At 44.9% G+C, this 20,636-nt stretch overlaps 1 protein-coding gene across 1 annotated transcript in view; it reads left to right on the top strand.

The window, feature by feature from the left end:
• Positions 1-20,636, top strand: part of KIF13B (kinesin family member 13B) — a 1,451,009-nt gene that overhangs the window by 149,792 nt on the left and 1,280,581 nt on the right. Inside the window, exon 2 of the mRNA XM_069605712.1 lies at positions 6,756-6,849. Within this exon, the coding sequence (XP_069461813.1) occupies positions 6,756-6,849 (94 nt within the window). The remainder of the gene's footprint in view (positions 1-6,755; positions 6,850-20,636) is intronic.

Here is a 20,636-nt window from a genome sequence, read left to right as displayed (position 1 = left end):
ACACATATGCCTGTTAAGTTAATTGCATCAATTCATCCGAGATACAACTGATTGAGTGCCTTATTTTGTAACTATGGATCCCTCTTCTGTAATTATTTGTGATCTTAGAGATGCAGGGAGAGGCTAGAGACTGCGCATACAGAACACATGGTTATATTGAAAAGCCCTCTGTAGATGAGTATAGAAAGAAAAAAAATGCTGTTCCCTAGATGGGTACTACAATTTCCTATCCTTTAGCAAACACGCAACACATTCCCTTCAGTGTACTGCCGAAATGTCTGACTTGGTCTTTGAAATGTGCTGCTTTGTTCATCACCCGCAAGGAGTGATGCTTCGACCTATATCCTTCCCCAGCCTCTGTGCTTGCCTCCAATATTAGTTGAGAGCCCTGTAAAAAGTGAGGGATTGGAGCAGTAAACATTCTCTGGGATATTTGCAGACCCACAATACTTTGCAAGCAAGGCATAGTTAAATGACTCCAATATGATGTGCATTTTAAGAATGTCATGACTCTGCATGTACACAATTCTTTTGCATTGCATACAAGATTGTTTGCAACATACCCCACCCTTACATCATTGTGTAGGATTAAACAAGTGCTCAGTGATAGAAGCGAGTTACCATATAATTTGTGAAGGTCTATGCCCAAAGGAACTCTGAACACTTGGAAACGATGCAGATTGTGTGACAAGCATTCTCCTGTCTGAATATCCGGTGCCTGATACTATGGACGAGTAATCCCAGGCATAGTCCATACCCTTGTGGGCTAAGGAAATGATATTACAATGTTGCTCTCTACTTATAGGGTCATGTTAATAATGCTAAAGTAGGAGACGCTAAGCATCACATTTGTCTTTTCAAAATCTTTAGAGGGCTAAGTAATATTTGAGTTTTATAATGCGTTAACTTACAAGGGGGCCGCTTCAAAGCACTTGCGTCACATATGTACAAAGTAGAGGAAGTATGGGATTTGGTTACACGTCCAAGTAGCCTGCTTACAGTCAGTATCCGATATTTGAGCTGGTAGTTCGATTATAAAATGTGGGTGACACTTTTGGTAAGGCACAATGAGTAACAGAAATCCTGGCGCGTGAACGTTATTCATGTTACAACAAACATAAAACAAGTGAATGTAGGTACACATCTGCTAACCTTTCACAGAGCCAAGAGAAGAAGAGTCAAGGTTGTTTGGTAGTATCGTAATTTACTCTAGGGCAGAAGTTCGACTCATACGGTAAAAGTCTGGTAGAGTCAGGTCAGGTTTAGGTCAGAGTCATGGGTGAGGAGGGAAAATTGTTGGTTAATGTGTGCAGGCATATCTTGGTTAGATTCTTCTGTTCATGGAGCCAGTTTTTCATGTTAGTTTTTAACCTCTTGTTTTGTATTTTGCTGTTAGGGAGTTCAGGTACATAGTAGTGTAATGCAAATTAGCAGAACATCAAGACTAGTTGCTTATTTTAAGAGAAAGAACATTTCGGGTAATTGCTGTGGCTTCTGCCTTATTAAATCTTTTTGAATAGGTGAGAATTGTCTGTGTGCGCTGCTAATAATCTTCTGAGCGGCACCCAGAAGGAAGGTGGGCAAGCGCACATGCGCACAGCTTAGAGGGAACATTGGTAAGGAGCGCTTTCATTCCACAACAGATGTAGAGCTCGCCAAGACGAAGGATAGCACTCAAACAGCTAAGTCCTTGTCGATCCTTGTTAAGACCCCCTTCAATACCCAGAGAACGTTGTCGCAAAGCCGACCCTCCTCTGGCTTTAGGGGCTTCCTTGACTGGAAATCTCGCAGAGTGGATACCCCCTTCGGGGGAATAAATGGCGTAGGCAACAACGGACTTGGTTTTTCTCCCACTCCTTAGCCTCCTCTTCAGGTTTAGGTGGCAACACCACCGAAAAACCTGCAAAATGAGGGTTTTATGCGCTCGCATGAGACCCCGGTGGGAGGACGCGTCATGTCTCATTGGGAGGCGTGGCAGACCATCAACGAAGACAGATGGGTCTTGTCAGTCGCTGGAGCGGGCTTCCGCTTACCCCTACCCCCTATCCCACCCTTAAACCCTCCTTTTCAGCTGTCGTGCTCGCCCTCCCTCAAAGCCAAGGTTCAGAAACTTCTGGACCTCACAGCTGTGGAACCCGTTCCCCTCGGAACGAGGGGAGGGCTTCTACTCCCGGCTGTTTACGGTGCCCAAGCCCAACCAGGCTGGCCTGCGCACCATCCTAGACCTTTCCCAGTTCAATCTTTTTCTACCCCAAGAGAAATTGAAGATGATCACGCCCAGCCAGACACGGTCCTCCTTGCAGATGGGCGATTGGCTCAGTGTGGTGGATCTTCAGGATGCATTCATGCATATTCTGATTTGGAATCCACACAGGAGATATCTCTGTTTCTCTTTGGGAGAGGAGCACTTCCAGTTTCGAGTGCTTCCTTTTGGCCTCAGCTCGGTGCTGCATGTCTTCACGAAGATGTCGGTGATCGCGGCCTATCTTCGTCTACAGGGTATCCATGTGTATTCGTATTTGGACGACTGGCTCTTACGCAGTCCTTGTCCATTGAAAGCAGCGGGCAATCTTCAGTCTCTCCTTCAGCTCCTGTTCCATTTTGGGCTGTCGGTGAACTGGCGGAAATCTTCCATGACGGTCTCGCAGGACTTGATTTTCCTGGGTTTTCGCTTGAACATGATCGACTGCAGAGTGTACCTGACCAGGGACAGAATGGCGGATCTGCTAGCCACGTGTCAGATGTTTGCGCAGTCGGAGAGCATGTTGGCCTGGTGGTTCCAGAGGCTTCAGGGCCTCATGGCCTCATGCATGTTGGCTCTTCCTCGTCTCAAGATGAGGCGGACTCAGATGGCTCTTCGGATTTCTTGGCATCAGGCTCTGGACCCGGATTCCAAGCTGATAATGATTCCGGCTTCCATGAGAGTGGACCTGGATTGGTGGTCATCTCTAAGCAACCTGTCAGTGGGCGCGGGGTTCCAGGACCCAGCCCCTACGGTGACGATCACGACGGACTCCTCGCTCCTGGGGTGGGGTGCGACGATGGACTGTCTTCAGGTCTCCGATCTCTGGTCGCCTCAGGGCAAGCTCCTCCACATAAATTATCTGGAGCTTCTGGCGATCTTCCTAGCACTCAAGGCGTTCAGACCAATCATTGCCAACAAAGTGGTCCGTATCCGCACAGAAAATGTGGTGTTAATGTATTACATAAATAAGCAAGGGGGAACCAAGTCTTCCCCCTCCCCCTCGTGTACCTGTCCATCCAGATTTGGGAGTGGGCTGTTCTTCATGGTGTCTGGCTACTTGCAGTACACATCCCGGGCCAGCTGAATGTCACGGCAGATGCCCTCAGCCAGCGGACAGTGGTCAGCTACGAGTGGCAGTTGAAGGCGGAAGTCCTCTCATGGATTTTCTTGCGTTGGGGCATACCGGAGGTGGACCTCTTCGCTACGGCGGTGAAAAATTAAGCTTCCTCAGTATGCCTCCAGAGGGGGGCTGGGAGTCTCCTCTCTGGGGGATGCTCTCGAGATTCCATGGCACAACATGAGAGCTTACGCCTTCCCGCCTCCGACTGTAGTTCACCGTGTAATTTGGAAGCTGAAGAACTCGGTGAACTGTTCCCTCCTACTCATAGCCCCATGGTGGCCAGCCAGGTTTCGGTTCTCAGAACTTCAACACCTGTCGGTGTATCCGCCGATCAGGTTACTGGCGACCCCCGATCTTCTTCATCAAGGGGAACAGCAGATGTGGCACCCCTCCCCACAATCGCTCAGCTTGGCGGCATGGCTTAGGTTCTGTCATTGGTGTTTAGACACCCAGTTGGACCCAAGGGGGGCTACAATTGACACCGTTTTGTCCTTTGTATCCTTCTTAGCAGAGTCGGGTGTCCATGTTCTGTCTTGCAGAACTTACCTTTCAGCGGTTTCCGCTTATCTTTCTACGGACTTCTTACTCTCTGTGTAATCCAGTGGTTAAGAGGCATTTTGCAGGCTTGACACGCCTATACCCTCCAGTTAATAGTCCGGACCTAAATGTAGTCCTGACGGCGTTGTGCCATAAGCCTTTTGAACCAATGGCCACGGTGGACCTCAAGTACCTCTCCTGGAAAGTGTCCTTTTTGGTCGACGTTTCATCAGCGAGGCGGGTGAGTGAGCTCCAGGCATTGTCGGTGGAGCATCCCTTTTTGGTCTTTCACAAGGATAAGGTAGTCCTACGGACGAATCCTGCTTTGCTGCCGAAGGTGGTAATCAAATTCCATCTGAATCAGTCGATCTCCCTGCCGGTCTTTTTTCCAAACCCTACCTCAGAGGCAGAAAGGGTCTGCATTGTCTCGATGTCAATAGGGCTCTGAAGTTCTATCTGGACAGAACTTCCAAGCTTAGGAGTTCTTCTCAACTCTTTGTGACTTTTGGTTACCCTCAGGGTAAGCAGGCGTCTAAGGCGACTATTTCTCGGTGGATCGCCGCCTGCATTATGGAGTCTTTCAGCGTCCAAGAGCTGAAACCTCCTAAGGGTATTCATGCACACCTGGTGCGGGGCGAGGCAGCCGCGGTTGCTTTTCAGAAATATGTCCCCTGGGAGTCCAATTCTAGGGCAGCTACTTGGCCTCCCCATCTGCTTTTTGTAAGCATTATTGTCTTGACATGAGCTCAAGAGCTGATGCTCAATTTGGTCAGGCTGTGCTGAAGAACCTTTTTCTGTAAGGGGTATTTCCATCCACCCATAGTTCCTGTTCGGAGTGCTTGGGAATCTCCCATAACTATGGAGGAAAGGGGACGGGACGTAGGAGTATAACCAGGTTACTCGCCATAGTTACCACCTTACTCCTAGTCCCCTTTCCTCCAAACGCCCACCCGCCGTCCCCTCTAATAAGGTTCCTCTGTTATTGCTAATAGGTCTCGACCTGGCGATAGAAAAGGACTGATGGACGATGCGTGGGGCAGAGCCAAGGTGGCCGGGGTTATGGCTGCGTGCCGGTCCCCGCGCGAGAAGGAGAGGAAGGACACATTTTTGAAAGAAATTTTGCATGCTTTTTACAAAGTGCTCCGGTCCCTTCCCACAGGACGGAGAGATGTCCATAAGTATGGAGGAAAGGGGACTAGGAGTAAGGTTGTCACTACGGTGAGTAACCTGGTTATTCGTCCGCACCCATATCGCAATGACATATTACTGAGGCCTTCAACCAGGTAGTTCTTTTTGCCAATAGCAATAGATTTAACCTGGTCTTGATTAAAAGTCTTCATCCCTCTGGGAAGTCAATGCGGAAATACACCTCTTGAACTCTGCATAAATTGTGGTGGTAAAGATTGAATTTCTTTCACATCTACTACAAGTGATCTTTCTAAGGACCAGCTTTTGATTTCTGATTTAACTTGGTCAGGATTAACCCGTCCTCTTCCACCGGAAAACTGGTCCCAAAGCCTAGATCCTGTCCCGTACCAGACCGATCACTGAGAATCCTACCTGTAAATCTTCTTTTTTGTATCGCTTAGTTTCAATTTACTAAAATCTGGCTTTTAGTAGTGAGCTAAGCCAGGAGGAGGTGCTTTCAGAGAACTCTTCTCCACTGAGTTTATATTGTTTCCAAGTTAATCTGCAAACCTGCATGAGTAGTCCATTTTCCTCCAGCATGCATTGCTTTTCAAGCCCGGTTGTCTCCTTGAAAATACTTCTTAGAAATGACGTTGCTTTGAGGAGGCTAATCCACACCTCCTTCTGCATCATGGCACGTTGGAATGAGGAGTGCCAGCCACTTCGCTCTGCATCTTATCGCATTGTATGACCACCACCAAACAGTAAGCCTAATGGAAAATTGAATGCAAGAAAGGCCCCCCTGATTAATGGAAATTTGTATGCAATAAAGACCCCTCTCTGGTGCAAATGAAAATATCAGAACGTTTTTGTAAACGGCTTGGTTCTCCATGCACATGGGATCATCTGGGATATATGGGGTTTGAAACTGTGGCCTAGCCTTGTGTAGGTAGAGCTTTGCTTTTTGTCCTACTCTTAACTTTGGAATGGGTCGGTTTAAAATGTAGATGCTAAAGAAAAAGGAAAATTGGCTGCAACATCGGCATTTGTTTATTTTGTTAATCCCCTAAAAAGTAAACAAATAAAACCATTCAGATCCTTTTGATACACGACTTTTCTTGTTTGAGCCCTGCACATTTTTCTCAAACTGTGGGACTTTTCCAGTAGTGGCCTTGCTGGGGTCCACTGGAGAAAATGTGCATTATTTACCCAATGCAGTACTTTCTATGTACCCCATGCTGTAAACATTACATGCAATCCCAGGCTGCATTTGGGCCGTATTTTTTAAATCTGCCGTATTTAAAATACTGTTTACACTTCTCTTACCTATAATAAGGTCTTAAGTGTTGGACAGCATTCACTTTACTGCATATCTGAAAATAATCAGTTTCATGCTGTGAATGCCATTCATGTTTTTATATTCTGTGCCCCAAAGGAACCTGGCTGCCAACAGGGCGGGGGGGGGGGGGGAAGCACAGATTGTCTGACTGGGCACAGCTCTGCTCTCAGACATACCCGCTTTTCAGAACATTGATACAAGCCCATTGTTTCACGTATGGTCTACTGCAGTTTTCATGGATGATTCTAGTCATCAAATGGACCCTAAAGATGTCTACGAAAAACGCTCAGTTAAAAAAGAAAACCTGCTATAAATGTACAGAAGTAATAAAACCAATGTGAGGTGATGGTGGATATTTATTTGCCTTTTAATTCTTCCCCCCACAGAACATGAGCTGCATACAAAATGTGTGGTGGATGTCGAGAACAACCAGATTGTGCTTTATCCTGCGAACACCAACCTGTCAAAAGGAGATGCACGGTAAGCTCTGCTCCTTGCTTTTATGGATCACTGCTGCAGTGTGTAATGCAGCTTGTGTATATTGCAATTCCCTGGGCATATGTCGACGGAGCAGCTATTCTCTGGTACTCCTTAACCAACTCTTTTATGAGCAAAGCTCTTATTGTGCTGTCCCTGGTCTTTCCAATCTGCTATTTTGTTTGTCTATAGTGGTAACCTGTGTCTGAAATATGTGGCTCTCCAGATGTTTCGGACTACGTTGCCCATGATCCGTCCCCATTGACAATGCTGGGTAGGACTCAGGCGAGTTGTAGTCCAAAATATCTGGGGAGCAAATGTTTTCAAGCCCAGCAGCATGCACGCAGAAGGTACGCTAAGCCTCCCCTATCCATGCCCTCTAAAATGTATATAGGTGTGGGTTGCCCCAAAGGACACCTCAAGGAAGGATTGGGTATTCGATTTGTAACTCCCATGCGCCTTCTCTACGGGCGGTAAGAATCTTCCTACTGTGGACGCTCATCTATGAATAGATATAACTAGCAGATGGTTTTTATTCAATTTCAATTTTTAATAAATGTATGAATATTCTGAAAGAATATTTTTATTCGCCGACATGTGTTTTGACCCTATGTCGTTTTCAAGACTTAGAAAAGCTATATGTTTTGGAGAGACGACGGTTAGCAGAGTAAGTCAATTATCCACAGTGCTTGTAGAGAACAGAATAAGGTAGCACAGGGCTGCGGGTGTCTGGGGGGTGTGGGTATACTGCCAGTATACTACCACTGTAGACACAGTTGAAACAAGGGTCCCAGTCACACCACACCAAGATAATTGCAAAGTAGACATTGTAGTCTTGAATTTATTTTAGGTGGAAGGACATCCTGACATGTGTTTCGAGCTTTAGCTAGCTCTTCATCTGAGGCTGTTGTGTCACATCGAATTGTTAATTAAACAGTTTTTCACATTGGATTTTAGTTGAGAGATAACAATGAAATCGGGGTAACATGTTAAAAAACACAGGGGCCAGAATGACATGGCAAGATTGAATATAATACAGAATGGATTATATAAGCCCACATTTCTTATGTCAATAATCGAGCACATTTTGCACGAACAATCAAAAAAAGGAGACATTGTGGAAAAAAGGGGGAAATAGTTGAAACACAACAATATGAGGGTGACAAGGTAAGGGTAGAGAAAGAAAGAGAAGAAAGAAAATTAGTATCAGTATAGCTGAATAGCGCGATCGTGAACAATTTTGCCAAACAATGTGTACTGTGAAAACATGAGGAAGGATTTTTACCTAGACTTGAGGGTTCATAATATCCAATTGGGGAAGACAAGCAGGTTGCCAAATAGAAGTTAGACTAGAATCATAGGTTAGAGTATTAATATTGCGGCCAAAATTAAGTTGCAATTTGGAATTTGGAGCGTAGAGAAATGTCTGCACATACCTCGATTGCTTCGCTATTGTGGTGCTATTGTGGTATCATCTGAAGTAAGAAAAGAGCAATAGCAATCTTACTAGGAGTATGTCAAGTCCGCCTTGTACATAAATACTTGGTATAAAAGTATAACGGATCACAAATGCTATTCACAGTAGAGATCTGCTCGTTGAGCATAATGTGTGCACGAGCAAATAGCCAAATTAGCAAAGTCCCCAATGCGGGATAAGGTGCGGCTTCCGCCACGCAGTAGTGGTTTGGAAAAATCGCCTAATATGTCCACACTTAATTATAAGGAGAAATGATCTAGGAATCTATAAAAATGTGAAGTGCTTTAACAATAAATAGGCATGCTATTGAAAACGCTGGCTAAGCGTGAATGCATGTATTAGTCTGATTGCAGAAATGTCTGAATCACTTTAAAAGGAACGTGTACATGCTGACATGCGGCAAAACGCACTCAAATAATTCAGAGATGAGCCTGGGGGACATAGGAAAACGTCTTACCTGAACAGAAACGGTCACAACACAATTTCAGCGCATAACCATACGCCCACTAAGGGAGACATTAAGAGACGTGCAAGGGCTTGCTGGAGTATTGTCTGGACCTATTCATTAACTAAACCAGAATGGCACAAAACTGTCCGCCATGTTGGATGAGGAGAGTATAGCTGAAGTCAATGAGCGAATTCGTGTTAAGCCCGTAAAAGAAGGGAAACTAAGGCTGACAGGTCGCCATTATCTGTCATGTGAGGGAGTTAATTGGATCATAAGGATTAAAATCAAATTAATTGGAACAAAGGAATAACTCTAAGTAATTTACAAAACCAAAAGTTCTATATGGCCTTGCTCGGACCCTGCAAGGTACTTGGACGGGCGTGAAGTCGCCATCCCGCTCAATTATGGGAGAGGTGGTAGTAAAAAAGTTCTGTCCCACCAGACTAACCGAAGCATTTGCAAACAAATAAATGACACCCACATAAGTTTGGCAAAGGATGTTAAGGAGTGTGCTGTTCACTGACCTATATGGTCATTATTTGACAAAATAAATTTCGTAAACATACAAAAATGTTGCACATCAAAGTAATGAGGTTACATTGGCACAACATATGTACAGCGACCATGTCTAGCACTTTTGTCATTAAATAAAAAACAGATTATAAGAATACTACAAATTCATGGACCGAGTTAAGGCAATTATATACTGTACGGTATTTACAAATAAGTCTGGCCCCTAATTGCCGTAGTTTCAAAGTCTGATTGCCACCTCTTGGTGGCAGTCAGACTTAAGCCAGACCTACAAATTGAATGAGTCCTTAAAATCAAGTTGGCGTTTCTTTTGCCAATGATTAGCTAATGGATATTTAGCATCCTGGCTACCAATAGTTGCCAAATGCTCACAAATACGACTTTTTAATGGTTTGATTGTGCTACCAATGTATTTCAGACTTCAGGTGCAGATAATGCAATACACCACAAGTTTGGTGTTGCAATTGATGAATGATTCCACATTATGATCGCCCTGTGGTCCGAAAGAAACAAATGACGTTTCTAGTGCGAATTTGCACGTTACAACATCCACATTTGTGGAAGCCTTTAACTCTAGCAGAATGAAGCCATGTAGTTGTGGGGCTAGGCATGCACAAACTGTGAATATCATGTATCACAAGATCCATGCATATGTAACATTCACACTATATTATAACGACCATGTATATATTACCTGCTACCTTGTAACCTTGTCAAACCTGTATATATTTTATGCTACCTGTAACCATGTCTAGCGCCCAGTTGCCCCAGTGCCAGGCTGCGCTATACAAAACAAACAATAATAATAAATGATGGGCATAGTGTATTCTTAAGGGACTTCCCTTTACTGTAAGTAACAATTGGTTTGAGATCAAGCCAATTGGAGACGTCTGAGTCTAATTGAAGTAGGTGCCAACATTTTCTCAAAACATTGTGTATTTTATAACTGAGTTAATTCTTGTAATCAGTCTAATTTTCTGGGAGGCTGAAGTAGTGCTTCGAGATTTAGGGACTAGCAAATCGGCTCTCTTCAGCTGACTTACTTCTGCAGTTTTGTCGAGAAGAATAGTTTCATACCCTCTGTTAAGAAATCTTGATTTAATGAGGTCACTTTCCAAAACAAAATCATGCATTTGTGAACAATTTCTCCTAGCACAAATAAATTCCCCCTTTGGGATGTTGGTAGTTACATGTTTTCTATGGCAACTTTGGGCATGTAACGTTGCATTGACGGAAGGACTCTTACGGAAAGTTTTGGTTAGCAATTCATTGTTCACGATCGCGCTGGTTCAGCTATACTGATACTAATGTTGTTTGTCTCTTTCTTTCTCTACCCTTACCTTGACACCCTCATATTGTTGTTTTTCAACTATTTCCCCCTTTTTTCCAAAATGTCTCCTTTTTTGATCGGCAAAATGTGCTTAATTATTGACATACCAAATGTGGTCTTATATAACTAATTCTGTATTATATTCAATCTTGCCATGGCATTCTGTGCCCTGTGTTTTCTACCATGTTACCCTGATTTCATTTTGGTCGTTCAACTAAAATCCAATGTGAAAAACTGTTTAACAATTCGATGTGACACAACAGCCTCAGATGAAGAGCCAGCTTAAGCTTGAAACACACGTCAGGCTGTCCTTCCACCTAAAATAAATTCAAGACTACAATTTCTACTTTGCAATTACCTTGGCGCAGTGTGACTGGGACTGTTTTGTTTCAACTATCTTTTAGATCATTCTTTTCAGTGGTGAGTCAGATTGGCGCGATTGTGAATAATTCCTATATTCATCCTGCCTCAATGATTGTGCAATAAGGTCCGTTCTCTGTATTAACTGTCTAAAAATGATCTGGCTGAATACTGAAAAGAGGGTTGGAGAATTTGACCTTGCCAGGACAGCTGCCTGAAGTCATCTGGATGCAACTATTGAAGGCTGGGTGGAGATTTAACATTGCCTCTGAGACAGTAATTGCAAAATACTAAAGAGGCTGGGATATTTGCAACGAGAGAAAAATAGAGGGGTGAATGGTGGTGGCCATTCATGACTGAAGTACCTGACCAGATCCTTGTGCTTGCCACAAGCGAGGCTCCTGGAAACGTTGTCTTTCCTGAGCGCCGAACCCAGAAATTCAATGCAAGTAATTTGTCCAACAGAACCAAGAGTGGGGATTTGTTTGATTGAATGCCTTCCCCTTAATGGGTAAGGGGGGCCAGGATATGGAAGTACACCCATTGTATATTTTGATCAATAAATCAATTAATTGCCCTATATCTAAATATTCAAAATTTAACAAAACTAACTTCCAGTGTGAATAAAAAGTATAGTAATCAGGTACACCTATTTCCCTTGTCCACCCCAGAATTCCCGAAAGGGAGGGGTTGTCCTAGTCTGAAAATGAAATTCCTAACTGTCACCATTCCTCAGACTTGGCCTTTAAACAGAGGGGTGCTGAATGTAACTGAAGGTCTGGGTTTTTGGTGCCTCGTAGAGAAGTGCTATGCTAAATTAAATGAAGTGTAGTTCCTAATTGAAAAACGTACACGCTCTGCTCAGAGTGAGAAAGTGACCCTGAGAGAAGAGAGATTGTGTGTTATTTCCGGGTAAAGAAGGAAGAAGGGTTTTATCAATCCAAAATATCAAAGGTCTGTGGTGCTTTCAAGACTGCTAGCATTTTCAAGTGTGCAGGGAAATTAAACCGACAATGCTGCATGTGTGAAATTGATTTTGAAAATAGGAAAAGGTTGCAATTGGTTTAAATCTAAACCTTATCAAGGAATGCTCATTATCTTGTAATGCTCCAATGTATTGTTTAATTTTGACATTCAAGGGTTTTGTGGGACATGATGGTTGAACTGTTTATTTGCTGTGTTCCATGTACATGAGACCCCAAAGTGAAATCCCCAAAAGTGAATTTTTGTATTGAAGGTTTTTGTGCCACAGAGAAGGTGGCGTGAGACTACCCTTAACATGCGGCGTCCATACCCCCCCCCCGCACATTTCAGGGTTGGGGGGTGAACGCCCCATGTTAAGGGTAGAGTCTAAATATGTTACAATGGCAGCAGTGTCTTATACATATGCTGTGTAACGTAACCTACCTGCCTGGAATGTTTTGATAATGGGAATGGTGGTGTGCCCTTTGATTTCCCGGAGTGTTATGAGGAGAGCATGAAGAAGAGAGACTTTCTTTGAACCTTTCTTTGACTGTCTGAAAGCATGGGGCTAGGTTTGAATTACTAGAATCTCGATTGAGAGAGGTCATTGGAAGACTTCTCGATGTAGGCTAAAGGATGTGTTTTTCAGTGGATAAGCAACTGTATGGACGTATCATTTTTAAAATGTATGTTTATTGGTTATAGTAAAAAATTGTACGTTATGATTTTTTTAAATGAGCATGCACTAGGAAATGTTTTTGTGTAACATCGTTCCTACTTTGGGAGTCATAGGCCTCTGCGTTGGCCTGGCTAGAATCCATAGAAATTGCGTATTTTGCAATTCCTCAAATAGTCGAGCACATTTGAAACACTTGATGACCTCTTGCCCCGCTCTGTATTTGTTGGAGTTGTCAGAAGTCTCATCAGAAGCCCTGTGGAATAGGTTGATGACTGGTGAGCATACTGCACTAATACTAGTATTGGTTCGATTTTTAGATACATTGTATGACATTTTTGCAGGAGTCCCCTAGGTTTGCCAATCTACACGGGGTAAAAAAATAATGAAATTTAGTTTTACTTGTACTGACTACAATGTGTTTTAATGTGACATGGGACATTTATGTGTCTTTGTATGTTGAATCTGGATTTGTTGTTCTATACTTCTCCATTTCTAAATGATCTTTAGTAATAGTCCTGCTTTGTGAAAGGTTTGTAAATAAACCAAGCACAATAAAAAGAAAATGGGGGACCACTCAGTTTTGTGAAGCACATGCATGAAATCACAGTGGTGGTAGCTTGTTGCTATCAAAGTGGTCCCCTAGTCCTGGCATGTACATGTAGGTGCGAGACGAACAAACACATTAATGGTAATTGTTAATGTCGTTTGACTAACTGCTTATTTGCCAGACTGTCCATGTACAACCGACAGGGCAATTAAATCTGATATTGAACTTGTGATGACCCTATTAAACTGATGCTTCGCATATGATCTTTCAACCGCGTTTCAGTTGATGCAGGGTATTTGGACCATACGGAAATATGTTATAAGTGTACTGTGAAGTTTTTCGCTGACAGAAAGGGGTTGGGGAGAGTCATTGTGAGGAATTAGACCATCTGCCCGGTGATGTGCGCTCGCCTGAGCTTTTCTGAAATGTTTAATTAAATGGAATGATCGTAGACCAATCTCAGGAAAATGTGTGGGGCTAATTCACACGCATTTTTCTCTGCTCATACCACAACAAACTGGTTGACACGGCCTACAGGCACAGTCCGCCTTGTCATATTTCGTTTGGACATGACAGCCTGGATTATCATCTCTAGAAAGGGTAGGATCAAGCTTCCCCTGCCATGGCCAGCCTGATTAACTAACAAAGGCTCTGTGTATCCACCCTGCTCTTTTGTTGGGCCCTACATCTAGTGGCAGCGATTATCATACTAATGGAGTGTACTTCGAACAGTCCCACATGGGTCCTGTCTGCAGAGGCTAACAAAGGAGACGAGAAACCCCAACAACCTTTGTCACTGTGTCAACTTGAAACCAGCTCCCGCTCACAGTATCATTGACAGTGAACTGCCATGTCTGGCACTGCGTGCTTACATTAGTCCACCCTGCAGGGGGGGGGGGGCGCACCATTCATAAGGTATAAGAATATAGTTTTCATGAGCCAGAGAGTGTGGTCTTGCTGCAGCTTCAAGGGAGACCTGCCGTTTTAATCGGGAACCACAGAGAAATCCATTAACCAGAGAAACCCTTTGCTCCACAACAGACAGAAGGATGGGTGGGACTTGGTGTTGACCATTTTCACTCCTTTACCTTTCCTGTTGCAAATCACTCTGGTTATGAGAGCATGCATACAGGAGATTATTGGTGGGAACCTCGGGATTGGTTCATTAAGGTAGGCTTGGCCTACACCAATCACTGTGGCCCATTTGGCTTTAAAAGAGGGCTGAGCTCCTCTGTTGGTAGATTATCTGGTGACTTCACAAGAAGTAAGGAAGAACAACTCCACCTTGGACCATGGCCGAAGGTACAGTCTGCCTTGCATCTTCCACCAGTGAAGGAAGGCCTGGATTTCCAAAGAGGGAAGCAAGATCTCTCCCCTAAACATCTCTCTGGGAGCAGAGGGAATTACAGAATTCAGATGACCCTCCAGCCGCTGCAGAACCAGTACCCAGCCAGCACAGATCGTGCCCTGCTAGGCTATGCAGCAAGCTTCCTCGATAGGAAGTGCCAGATGGTTTCTGAGCCTACCACCAAGGAAAAGGCTTCTGCCTGTAACACACTTCTCAGCTTTGGGCCATCCGCCTTAAAGGACGACACAAGGCTATTGAAAAAGCTGGGAGAAGTGCCTCGACGAGCATCTACCAACGTCTGCCTTAAAGGACATTTTCGAGCAAGTCTAGTTCCTCAAGCTGCAACCGACTCAAACGCTGACCATTGTCAAGCCACAGTCCCTTAAAGACATCCAAGACATGTCGACCAGTACTTCAGACCCGCCGAACAGCACTGAGACGACGATTCCTGACCCGAGTCGCTGTGTAGGCCAGCCACTAGCCATTCGTTTATCTTCGCGCGCCAAACTGTTCTGCCGCCTAATACCCGCAGCGGACTCCCATCTTGAACTCTGTCACAGAAGCCTGCAAAGCACCTTGCAGCCAACTTAACGAGCACCAAGAACATCTACAGCACAAGGTGCATTGTGATTTGGGCCCCCTGGTCCTTCCCGGAAGGCCCATAGGCATTTTAAGACCCATTGCTCCCTTTGTGCTCAAGCCAAATAACCTTAAATTATTTTCATACAACCTTGACGGGACAGTCCCTTTTATCATTGGTTAATAATTGTATTTTTGCTGTATTGCAACTAACCAACGACCCACGCCTTTCGGAGACCAGCCTGCCGTTCCATCCACATTGCCAACATTGGACACAGGTTTATATTTTGCTTGTTATTCCAATCTGTTCGTATCCCTTCTGGTGCACTAGAGATGTGGGGCTCATTGATGGTTTAGAAACAGATGTTAACCCCTGAGCCACTGGTGCCCTGGAAGTTGATTCGTCGCAGCAAGGCAATGCTTTACTTGGCAGTTTATAGAGCAATTCTGCAAATCGATTGAATGAAACGGCGAATGCTCTAGAAATGACCAAATGTAAAAGGGTAGTGTTCAGACCTCATCTACAGGTTGCTGCCCCCCCCCCCGTTTTCCTCCACATGTCCAGTCCTATGCTAGAAATATCTTCGATCCACCTGTGTCAAAAAGGCAGTGGATCAACCAGAAGCGACTGACCTGAGCTTAGGCCCGCTGTCAACCTTTTATATGTGCACAAATCTAATGTGCGGATTACAAGGCGCCTTGCCACAATGCACAATATAAACGTTGTAGGAGAAGGGACCTATGTAGGCTTGAAAGCGATGCGCCAAACATCTGGTAGAGGATACTTACAAGAGTGCCTTTTTTGTATTCAAAAACAAACTGTACTTTTGACTGGTTGTCCTACCTTACGGTTGGCAAAGGGGAACACAAGGCATTTGTTTGCCTGTTCATGAGCCACGTTTAGTCCCCCCTCCTTTATCCATGTTTTTCTCTTGCCTGGTTGGGCCTCGCCGCCTCGGACCGCAGCATACTGTTTAGGATCTTACTCAGAGGGCCTCCATTTTGTCTGCAGGTGCTGCGTATGCTCTTCCAGCAGGAAGTGCTGCGCGCACTGTTCTGCCACATGAACATTCGGCTGTGTTATTGCAGATAATGGCCATCTGTCATTGCTTTTATGCCTTAATTGGAGCAGGCCAGGAGGTTTCACTCGGTCAATATGACTTGGCTTCCGTTTGTTTCACCAACTCTCTCTCTCCGTTGGTACCAGCTATTCCCATGTCCATGGGAGGCTTAAAAATAGATTCTGGCTTAATAAATACGCTCAAAAAGATCCTATGGTCGAGTCGCAGATTAAAAGTTAACCGATGTTCTCGCTTCCAGTGCAAGCATGGAATAATCGTGATTTGAAACAGGGTCGGCCTCAGGGCCTTTCAACTATGTTCAAATTAAAGGGTCCTCGAGCCCGGTGGAGGGGGGGGAGAGTGGGCAGCAAGTGCCCCAATGTTTCCAGTCAGCAGTCTTGTAACTCGAAAATATATTCCTTTCTCTATTTTCGTTCTGGGTCTTAAAATGTGCACTTGGCGATATCCAGAAGTTTACCACCTCGTTGCCTTTTAACACTGCTTCCTCCACATCAGCCAGCCACTTACTGACAAAGAAGGAGTCATAGCTATTCCACGGGCATTGCGTTTCAGCTCCCTGTTGGCTCGCCACCTCGTGATATCAGCGGCTACTAACCTTCTCTTTGTTGCCACTATAATGTATGCACCTCGCGGTTGCCTCGGACTGTTTTCACTCAAAGCAGAGGGCTCCAACCATCAAGTCGAAATGCCCCCACCCACCCCCACACATATTCAGCTGGGCCTCTGGAACCTCGCAGCCATACCCAAATGATAGCGCCACAGTGTAATGTCACTTTACCTACTTGCTTTTGTCAGTAACACGTGGCAGTAGGTGCTGAGTTTCAGTAAACGCAAGCGGCTCTTCTACCAGGGTAAACCTAACCCCTGGGCGTCCTTGCTGAGCTAGTGAGAATACATGGGTGGAAGAGAGCCAGCAGGGGTCAGATGTCTCTCCGCTGACCTCGGTTTAATGTTATTGCTTACTCTAGTATGTATGAACGATTATGCTTAGTCACCCTTTCAGCTATAAATCGGTCAGGAAGCTCATGCTTCCACACGTTCAGTGGAGTAACTTTGCTGAAAATGTTGGGGGGGGGGACATGACATCTGAAGAAAAAGTGCCCCAGCCAAATGAATGGGGGCAAAATGGTGTGCCCTGAAAGTTGGGGGTGGACAAACACCCCTGTCCCCCACCTAAAATTAAGGCCATGCACACGTCTCAGAATTGCCCCTTGTTGGGGGTGAGTATGCAGGCCTTTTTTTAATCTTTGCATTCTGGTATTTGTAGTTTTGCTTTGTTCCACTTGAATTGGTGATGAAAAACGTCGTGTTGTAAGGCATACAAGTTACTGTCCCCTGACACGAATTTCAGTGTTGTGCCTGCACATTGCACAGCATTTGTTTGCCAGTGACTGGTGCACGCTTTGTGACCTAATAAAACTATGCTTGAAATAACAGCACACAAGCCAAATGTGCACTGACGGCTCCTCTGCCGCACCTGACAAGGCCGGGCTGCTTCTAGCGATCTCTTTGCTGCTCTGGGTGCTCCAGGTTGTTGCTGTTTTCGTAGGTTTGTGTTTCCCTAGTCCTCGACTCGGAGTGTACTTCAACGCGGCTTCTAAGTATTCGGCTCCAAACCTTGAGGATTACAGACACAAATCAAAATCGTTTTTAAAAAGGACTTTGTCAAAAGAGGATTCGAAAAGAACCATTTTGACAGAAATATTTTGTTTATATACAAGTTGTTGGCTTATCACTTTGTTTTGTGGTGTAAATGCTTTATTCACATACGATGTGCTGATTGAAAATAAGTGAAACCAAACGTGGAAAACAAAACGTACATACATTATTTTATGGGTTTATTGCAGTGTAGTTATCACGTTTGGAACTGTTTTGCACTATGCAAAGTAAACCGCATGAAACTGAAGTTGTTTCCCACTGTGATCAACTCTTCTTGTTGGCTTAGCCACGGTGGCATGCGTAATTGGCCGTCCTGTTTTAACCCATAGAGTCCTGGTTTTCTCTGTCAACACACTTAATACAAATGTTTGTAGAAAACACAGTTACTGCACACGTTGTTGTCTTTATTATTTGCGAACAGGTACAGTTGCAGCATGGGTCTGCCCCCTGTGGCTCTCCACATGTTTTGGACTGCAACTCCCATGATCCTTCACCATTCAGTATGCTGGTTAGAACTGATGGGCGGTTGTGATCCAAGACCTGTGCAGAGCCAAAGGGTGCACGCCCCCAAGTTTCCAAAGGCACGCCATACAGTACACAGTGACACCGCAAGTGTAGAATGATAAGGTCCTCTAATTAGCTTCTTTAAGTGGGTCCAACCAGTGCTTTAAATGAGCAGGTATTTGCCCATCCGGAGCACCTGTACTTTTAATCTGAAATTCCGAGTACCGGCACTTTTCTGCAGGAAGCCAATACATTTAACGTAGGAGTTCCTGCATTTACCAACAGTAATCCGGTCCTCTGGGTATGCGAGTACCTGCGCTTCTGTATTCCCATTTCAAGCACTTGCTCCAATGACACGGTAGCGACGAGCTGGTCCCCAGCTAATCAATTTCCAGTGGCCCCTGCCATAATTCATGCCTGTGTCCCCTTGCTTGACACATTTCAGGTATCCGGCCTCACCCTCGCACACTCCGTGTACCCGCGGCCAGAATCTCCTCCCAGACATCTGATTGCATTCAGTACCAGCCCCTTCCCCCCTCCCTCCATTGTTTGCAAATGCTGACCCTCCTGCGCAGCTATTTGGCGAGGCTTTATTTCATGGGACTGTAGGTGGTTTCAGAAACCATCACCCACCCCCCACAACCATCCTCCCTATCGCCTTCTAATCCAAGCGTTCACTCCTCACACTTGACCCTCCAGGTCATTTTGGCATAATCACCCCCGAGTGTGCTTGAGTATCTTATTTATAGCAGTTGGCTGCCTGGGATTAAAGCGCTATGATTCTATGCTGATGAATAGCTAGGCTATTTAAATGTCTTAAACCAATTTATGAAATGTATTGTCTGCTGATTGAATTGAAAAAGGGCAATCATTCCTTTGACCCCGCTAGCACCTGTGTTTTCCTTTTATTGTTAAAGGAGGTGCAAACGTGACTGTTTACTTGTTAGACACATGTAAAATACCACATCTACCGGCAACGTATGGCATACGGCGGGGCACTGGTGGGTCAGCGGGTGCCCCTGAGCAGAGGTCACTCTTTCTGGTTGGCCATTTGTGCGGGGGAGGGGGTGGAATCGCTGAACAAAGTGCGGCAACCTCTTTTCCGTCCAATGCCCTTTACCCGGCTGAATGCTGTACTGCTATCTCCGGTGGACTGGTGATAGGCTTTCTCACCACCTCCCTTCTCTAAGCGGTTATCATGTGCACCATAAAGGACTATAAAGCACCTTATTCTCTATAGCAAAAAAACGATTTCGGTTCATTTGGTGTAAAAAGAAACCTAGATTTGTATAGGGGTTTAAAGAGAGGGATTCATAATGGAGGCTTAGGCGTTCCCAACACCAAGTTAAATTATATGGCTTCCCAAATCTCATATTGAAATGGGGGCCTTGCATGAACTGGACCAGATGGGACGATTTGGAACATAGTTGCCCTGCTTTCCCTAGCTCTCTTACTTTCTGGATTGGTAGGGCAGAATGCCAAAGCTTGTGAACCTCTCTGACTACTTTATATTACTGCGGCGTTAGAATAAGGCCTGGGCCCAGTAGCCCTAAATTTAGGCAATCCGGTCATCTCGCCAGACTTACCAGAAAGGGAGCATGGAGGGTGGTCTGCATACCCTCCCCCAACTGTATTGTGAAGGAATCCCCATTATCTTCTGTCTTGTAAAAACTCGCAAGACGCTGGTTTTGATATCTTTTATTGGACCAACTGAAGGCAATGTGCAGAGGTGGAACAAAGCATCAGCTTTCAAAGGCCCACAGACTGCTTCATCCAGTGGTGCAGATTGCAGAGTTTCACACTGCACCATCTCACGAAGTCTGTAGGACTTCAAATGCTAATGCTGTGTTCCATCCCTGCATAGTCCAATCAAAAGTATCAAGACCTGCATCTTGTATGGTTTTAGGACTGGACTAACGCAGCGTGAAACTTTTCTTTGACTGTACAAATAAATTATACGTGGACTAAGCAGAGTAGTTCCACGACACCCTCATACACTGGATTGCTAATCTAACCTGTGCAGCAGGCACAAGGAAACCTTCAGCTTTAGAAATTGCTGTTTCAGAAGGAATCCTTCAAAAACAAAACGGAAACACACGGGTTTGGCAGAACAAGTCAAAGTCCACACCGCTTGTACACTGAAGAAATTAGGGAAGCACTAAAGCTGCAGGTGGCTGAGGGGTGTGGGAGCACTGCCAGATGCCACCCACAGTTAAGAACGTAAATGAACACAGACAGTTCTCAGTCTCACTGCGCTGAACAGTGCAATAGTGACAGGTGTTC

Source organism: Ambystoma mexicanum, chromosome 4p (assembly GCF_040938575.1).
Source record: "Ambystoma mexicanum isolate Mex_15411 chromosome 4p, UKY_AmexF1_1, whole genome shotgun sequence".
NCBI classification, from domain to species: domain Eukaryota; kingdom Metazoa; phylum Chordata; class Amphibia; order Caudata; family Ambystomatidae; genus Ambystoma; species Ambystoma mexicanum.
The sequence above is the reverse complement of the archived record's forward strand: the minus strand, read 5'-3'. Positions and strand labels throughout refer to the sequence as shown.